Source organism: Lolium perenne, chromosome 3, assembly GCF_019359855.2.
Source record: "Lolium perenne isolate Kyuss_39 chromosome 3, Kyuss_2.0, whole genome shotgun sequence".
NCBI classification, from domain to species: Eukaryota; Viridiplantae; Streptophyta; class Magnoliopsida; order Poales; family Poaceae; genus Lolium; species Lolium perenne.
In genome coordinates this window covers 261,896,296-261,903,783 of record NC_067246.2, presented here as the reverse complement: position 1 = coordinate 261,903,783, position 7,488 = coordinate 261,896,296, and the positions used below count along the sequence as shown (strand labels likewise).

General features: G+C 44.5%; 1 protein-coding gene across 1 annotated transcript; it reads left to right on the top strand.

Annotated features, from left to right (window-relative positions):
* Positions 1-5,544: 5,544 nt before the first annotated feature.
* Positions 5,545-7,192, top strand: LOC127344158 (cysteine proteinase inhibitor). Its single transcript, XM_051370380.2, has 3 exons — positions 5,545-5,820; positions 6,225-6,420; positions 7,023-7,192. The coding sequence occupies exons 1-2, from the start codon at positions 5,611-5,613 to the stop codon at positions 6,417-6,419; spliced, it is 405 nt and encodes a 134-aa protein (XP_051226340.1). The 5' UTR covers positions 5,545-5,610; the 3' UTR covers position 6,420; positions 7,023-7,192.
* The last annotated feature ends 296 nt before the right edge of the window (positions 7,193-7,488 follow it).

Genomic DNA, 7,488 nt, shown 5'->3' with positions numbered 1-7,488 from the left:
GGCTAAGGATAATACTGAGAAAGGAGAGGGTCATTCTAGCGCCAACATGGTGCAGAAGAAACCCTACAGCAAGAACAAAGGGAATAACAAGCCCTCCTTCAATAAGCCTATGAAGACTACAACCTTCAAGAAGAAGAAGATGATAAACAAAGCAGATCTGAGCTGCTTTACATGTGGAGAGACTGGCCACTTTTCTAAGGACTGTCCAGAGAGGGCAGACCGCAAGAAAAAGGCGAGACAAGTCAATACGGTGACCGCTAGCAATGCTGATGGGTACGGTAATCTCTTTACTGTTCTTTCGGTATTTCAATCTCCATGTTGGTGGATTGATACAGGTGCTAATGTTCATATGTGTGCTGACATATCCATGTTCACTTCTTACCAGGTCGCCGGGATTCTTCCGTCTTGATGGGGAATGGGTCACATGCTTACGTTCGTGGTGTTGGCACGGTAGATCTGAAGTTCACTTCGGGAAGATCGTGCGGTGAGGAACGTGCGGCATGTCCCTACTATGAACAAGAATCTCGTTAGCGGCTCCCTTCTATGCAGAGATGGGTTTAAGGTTGTTTTAGAGTCGAATAAAGTAGTTGTTTCCAAGTTTGGACAATTTATTGGTAAAGGCTATGAGTGCGGAGGCTTGTTCCGCTTTTCACTTTCTGATTTCAGTAATAAGTCTGTGAACCATATATGTGGCAATGTTAGTGATGATACCAGTGTTTGGCATTCTCGTTTATGTCACATTAATTTTGGTTTAATGTCTCGGCTATCCAGTTTAAGTTTAATTCCGAATTTCACCATTGCCAAAGGTTCTAAGTGCCATAGTTGTGTGCAATCAAAGCAACCTCGGAAGCCTCACAAGGCGGCCGAGGAGAGAAACTTGGCACCTATAGAACTCATACATTCTGATCTATGTGAGATGAATGGTGTGTTGACAAAAGGTGGAAAGAGATATTTCATGACATTGATTGATGATGCGACTAGATTTTGCTATGTTTATTTGTTGCGAACTAAAGATGAAGCTTTAGACTACTTTAAAATTTATAAGGCCGAAGTTGAAAATCAACTAGAGAGAAAGATCAAGCGTCTTAGGTCGGATCGTGGTGGCGAATATTTTCCTAAAATCTTTGATGAATTCTGTGAGGAACATGGCATTATTCATGAGAGGATGCCTCCCTATTCACCCCAGTCAAACGGGGTTGCCGAGAGGAAAAACCGCACGCTGACTGACTTGGTGAATTCCATGTTAGCCACTGCTGGTTTATCAAAGGCATGGTGGGGGGAGGCTTTGTTGACTTCATGTCATGTCCTGAATAGAGTTCCTAACAAGAATAAAGATAAAACCCCTTACGAGGAGTGGACTGGGAGAAAACCATCACTTTCGTATTTGCGCACATGGGGATGTTTGGCGAAAGTCAATATTCCAATTACTAAGAAGCGCAAACTTGGATCAAAGACAGTTGATTGTATCTTTCTAGGTTATGCTCCTCGGAGTGTAGGATATAGATTTTTAGTAGTTCAATCCGAGGTACCTGATATGCATGTTGATACTATTATGGAATCTCGTGATGCAACATTTTTTGAGAATATGTTTCCTATGAAAGATATGCATAGCATTGCTAGAATTTCTACTGAGATAATTCCTGAGTCCAGTACATCTAATGAGTATTTTGAACAATCACATGAGAATGTTACTGAGAAGGATGACAATGAAACTCCTAAACGGAGCAAGAGACGAAGGATTGAAAAATCCTTTGGTGATGATTTCATTGTGTACCTTGTGGATGATACTCCCACCTCCATTGCAGAGGCATATGCATCTCCAGATGCAGATGACTGGAAAGAAGCTGTCCATAACGAGATGGACTCGATTCTTTCTAATGGAACTTGGGAGCTATCAGAACGACCCCATGGATGCAAGCCTGTGGGCTGCAAATGGGTGTTCAAGAAGAAGCTAAGACCTGATGGTACTATTGAAAAGTACAAGGCGCGGCTTGTAGCGAAAGGCTACACACAGAGAGAAGGCGGAGATTACTTCGACACCTATTCACCTGTCGCTAGACTTACCACCATTCGAGTACTAATATCCATGGCTGCCTCCTATGGTCTTATCGTTCATCAAATGGACGTAAAGACAGCTTTCCTTAATGGAGAGTTGGAAGAGGAAATCTATATGGATCAGCCTGATGGGTTTGTAGTAAAAGGTGAAGAAAGAAAGGTGTGCAAGTTGCTGAAATCTTTATATGGCCTGAAACAAGCACCTAAGCAATGGCATGAGAAGTTTGACAGAACTTTAACTTCTGTAGACTTTGTTGTCAATGAGGCTGACAAGTGTGTTTACTATCGCCATGGTGGGGGCGAAGGTGTTATATTATGTTTGTATGTGGATGATATTCTGATCTTTGGTACAAACATGAGAGTAATACACGAGGTCAAGTCTTTCTTGTCAAAGAGCTTTGATATGAAAGATCTGGGAGAAGCTGATGTGATTCTGAACATCAAGCTGATTAAGAACGAGAGTGGGATTACTCTGACGCAATCCCATTATGTTGAGAAGATTTTGAGCCGGTTCGGCTATATTGATAGCAAGTCTTCTCCAACACCTTATGATCCCAGTGTGACACTACGCAAGAACCGGAGGATTGCCATAGATCAATTGAGATATTCTCAGATCGTTGGCTCACTCATGTACTTAGCGAGCGCGACTAGACCCGACATCTCTTTTCTTTGTTAGCAAGTTGAGTAGGTTCATGTCAAACCCGATGCGATCATTGGCATGCACTTGATAGGGTCATGCGCTACCTATGTGGTACAATGAGTTATGGGATTCACTATTCGGGGCACCCAGCTGTGCTTGAAGGATATAGTGATTCGAATTGGATCTCAGATGTAGCTGATCCGTACGCCACAAGTGGGTATGTATTTACCTTTGGAGGTGGCGCGATATCATGGAGATCTTGCAAGCAAACCATATTGACGAGGTCAACTATGGAAGCAGAACTTACTGCTTTAGACACAACCATTGTTGAATCAGAATGGTTGCGTGAGCTCTTGATGGACTTGCCTGTGGTTGAAAAACCTGTTCCGGCAATCCTTTTGAATTGTGACAATCAAACTATAATTGTCAAAGTGAACAATTCTAAGGATAACGCGAAGTCATCAAGACACGTCAAGAGACGTTTGAAGTCTGTCAGGAAATTGCGAAACTCCGGAGTAATAAGCTGTTACATATATTCAAACAGAGACAAAAACACTGGCAGATCCCTTTACAAAGGGACTATCACGTAATGTGATAGAAAGTGCATCGAGGAGATGGGTTTGAGACCCGTTGATGTTACACCATAGTGGTAACCCAACCTTTGTGATCGGAGATCCCGTGAATTAGGACACAGGAAGAACAAACTAGTGGTTTAATTGAGGAGAGTATTATGTAACCCTCTCTATGTGAAGATGCACAACTCTCAATTGCTGTAAGGCAGGTTGGCAACAAGCCTTAATGTGTTTATGTTGGCTATATTAGCAAAGATGCTGTCATACAGAGCATTCTTGAAATAACACACCTATATGAGTCCGATTGTTAAACGTCGCAATCTATGAGATTTTGGGTGATCTCTAGTAAACTCATGAAGAGACCACGAAGTATGACGCATATGCTTCACCCGCGGGGTAGGCTACTGGCAGCCATGTACTGGTCATGACTTTGAGTGAAACCCTGTTCACGCAAAACTTGCAATTCAAGGCTTAGTCCATTATTCAAGTGTGAATGGATGTAGCTTAAGGTTCTAGGCGGAAGTTCAACTTAACAGTCTCATTTGAAACACTTGGTATATAAACAAGCAGCGAGTATTGGTAAATCTCTAAATGGGGATTTGAGATCTGGTGGGGGATTGTTGAAATATTGGGCCTACACTTAGTGGCCCATACTAGATTTCAGATTTTCCTATAAATCTCAAAGCCCACATAGTGGAAGCCTTGTGAGTTTGAGCCCAAGTTGGTGGCAGCTCACTAGGGAGTGGCAAGAGGTGGGAAGTTTAGTCCCACATGGAAAGTTGGGAGGAAGTTAGACCACCTTATAAGGTGGGTTGTTCCACCACTAGTAAGTGAGTGAGAATAGGAGTGTTACACGCGCGCGCTCCTCCTCCTCCTCGCTCGCTCGTCTCGACTCGACTCGACTCGATACGACACGTCACGTCACGTCACGCGCGGGAGCTCAGGAAAACGAACAGAGTCCTAGACGGACGCATCGCAGTTAGTCGGTTCGGGTCGCTCCCGGATCGTGGGCTATCTGTAACCGACTCGAAACGTTCGTGCGACGTGGTCGTGGCCCACGTTGCCTAGGGTTTTCCGAGCCTATATAATCTTTTGCCCGGCTACCGCAGAAAGATACTGAATACACGAGTTAGGGTTTCCACCTCTCTCTGCTTGCGCCGCCATCGTAGCCTACTCCATCCCGCTCGCCGACGTGCATCGGCGAACGGGAGAGCAGGTCTCCGGAACCACTCGTCCTTGCGATCATGTACGGGAGAGGGCGAATTAGGTTTTTGGGAAGCGCTCTGCGCGACTGCTCAAGCTCTTCATCACGGGTCGCCTTCCGTCCAAGTCGGGCGGTGCTGCCTACCGTCGTCTTCAACGCCGTCTACTTCGTCCCCGTCGTCAACAACGTTGTTGACAACGTTACTGCCGCGACATCATCTGCTACACCTCTACCGCCACCTCCACCAGATCGGTACGTGCGACATATCTCGATCTGTTTAGCGATGGATGCTTTACAGTTTGCGCTGCTGCTACTCATGTTGATTAATGCATTTAGTATATTTGAGTTTCACATGTTACTAGTTGCTGCCATCATATTTTATATTCTGGAATTAATCATGGAAATTGTGCCTAATTTTTCAACAGGTTCTTCGTGCGGTGGCGTGGCTTTTTATAGCCATAGACGATGCATGAAACTGCGGGAGGAGGAGAAAGGTCGAGAATGACGGTATGCATCATTGGGAAGGCGCGACACTAGAGAGACGTATCCCATGCATCCGCATTGGAAACCGTCACCGTCATTATAAAAAGCTATCCACATGTGGTTATGTGTATGACCGAGAGATAGCCCGCCACTCGTTACATTGTCATCGCGTTTCACCCGGTGTACCGCAAGGAGTCCTGTGAGCGGGATGGCCTCGGGAGAAGAAAAAAAAGCTGACACCATGGTATTGAGCCGTGCTAGACAAAAAAAAAGCTTTTAAGACACGCAATTTGATGTGGTTTTCTATCTGACATACCTCAGATGTATTTGACGGTAGGTGCTCTAACATCCAGCCCTATGAAGAAGAAAAGGAACCCACTTTGAAGAAAAATATCTGTCTTTATCACAATGTTGCCATCGAGAATAACATAGCGTGAAACGTAGGCTGTCAACCCTTGCGAGTTTGCGGAAAACGAACGTGGTGTCGGCGGACGTGCTAGACCAGACGGCCCTGCTCCTTCCGCTCCCGTGCCCCGTCCACTGGCTTCCACCGCATCGTGTGTCCCCGCACAATAATATCGGCGACGAGTCGTGTCCTCCCCCAATATCGGGCCAGCCCAATCTCCTCCGCTATAAATCCCGACCCGGATCCATCCATGGAGGTTTGGAAATATCGAGTCCTGGGATCGGTAGCCGCCCTGCTCTTACTGCTCGCCATCGTCTTACCGTTTACTCAGACCGAGACCAAGGAGATGGCTGACGGGGCGCTGGTCGGCGGCATCAAGGACTCGCCGGCGGGGCAGGACAACGACCTCCACATCGTCGACCTCGCCCGCTACGCCGTCAACGAGCACAACAACAAGGCCGTAAGCCCTCTCGAACCCTTCCTGCTGGACCTGCTCCCCTCTCTCTAGTCGTCTCCCCTCTCTCTAGTCGTTGAACTGAATCTGTGTTCAACAGCCTGATGGCTCGGTCGACACATCGTCGGTCATAGATCCTCTGCAGCTTTGGAAGTAACACATCGATCTAAGTTAATTTTGCTGTTGGAGATCAAAGTTAGTATACTATTAAAATCGACTTTCCCTTTTGCGAAGAACATCAATTTTTAGTTCTTTAAATCACACGAATCTGTCCAATTAGATGTGTAACCATGACCTTATAGCATAGCAATCAAAGTCGCTCCTCCTAGATTTGCCGGATTGGTACTTTTCCCCATGTCAACGGACCATTTTAGTTGGACTAATTGTCTTGGTGGCGCTGCCCTGTGCAGAATGCTCTGCTGGAGTTCGAGAATGTGGTGAAGGTCAAGCAGCAGGTTGTTGCTGGCACGATGTATCACATTACGGTTCAGGTCAACGAAGGAGGGGCCAAGAAGCTCTATGAGGCTAAGGTGTGGGAGAAGCAATGGGAGAACTTTAAGGAGCTTAAGGAGTTCAAGCCTGTCGAGGGCGGTGCAAGCGCCTAAGGTAAAGACTGCCTTCTGTTTGATTTGTATATATACCATCCAATGAAATAGACTGTCCTCTGTTAGATGTTGAATCCCATCAATCAAAATTACTATCTCTTTTAATTAAAAAGATGTTATGAGTTTTTCTAAATTAATGAATTTAGATGTATCTAAACAATTTTAGTGTATAGATACGTCCGAATTTAGATAAATCTCCAACATCCTTTTATGAACGTAGGAAGTATGTGTGTTCCGCTTACCAGAGCATTAAGATTGTGCCTTGTTTCGAAAGAACATACCATGTGCGATGTTTTCAATCATTAACAACCTTGTGATGTAGACACACAAAGATGCTCACCACTTCCTTGGCCCCCCCAGTTCCCGCACAACTAACTTCAAAGTTTAGTTGTAACTAATGTTGCAACTCATGGCTATATGCAAATTGAATGGTGTAAGACTTAACTGAGCACGAAGTTAGTTATCAGCTAGCTGAGAACTAGCAAATTCCTAATTAGATAATTGTTCATCGTGCATTTCTTGAGACTGGACAAATGTTCTTCACAGCCTTGTTTCGTCATTTGTTTGTAGGGAGCTGATAAATTTCAATCTCCCTAATTTCAGGGACGTCCCAATTGTGCAAGCTTATGCAGATATGGTGTGGATATTGCTGACAGTCGGACATGCTTCCACTTGTTCTGTTGAGTATATTATCAAGAATAAATCTGCTTCTTGCAAGTTGTTTTAAATACAGCTCTGAATAAAATTATCTGAATCGTACTAGTATTGTGCAAGGCCTTCTGTTTGACTTATTTTACCTTTCGAGAGCAACGCTTTTAGGCATATATTTTTACATAAACCTGCCAGCGTTGGCTTGAGCCTATATGAAAAATAGTTTGGATGCACCTGATCGATCTATTTGTAAACTAGATGATACCCCGCGCGTTGCGGCGGGAATTTTTTAGAGGTGGATAGGGTAAGAATTCATAGAGGTGTCTGAAAACATCAATGTCAAACAGGGTATTTTATTATTTAAAAGTCAATAAATCATCTATTACAATATCTGTGTAGGAGTAGAATACATAAAGCT

What these genes read in the sequence shown, in the direction of transcription:
- LOC127344158 (XM_051370380.2), top strand. Translation starts at nt 5,611, where the DNA reads ATGGAGGTTTGGAAATATCGAGTCCTGGGATCGGTAGCCGCCCTGCTC. An exon ending in ACGAGCACAACAACAAGGCC is followed by an intron (nt 5,821 to 6,224) that starts GTAAGCCCTCTC and finishes TGCCCTGTGCAG; the next exon opens with AATGCTCTGCTGGAGTTCGA.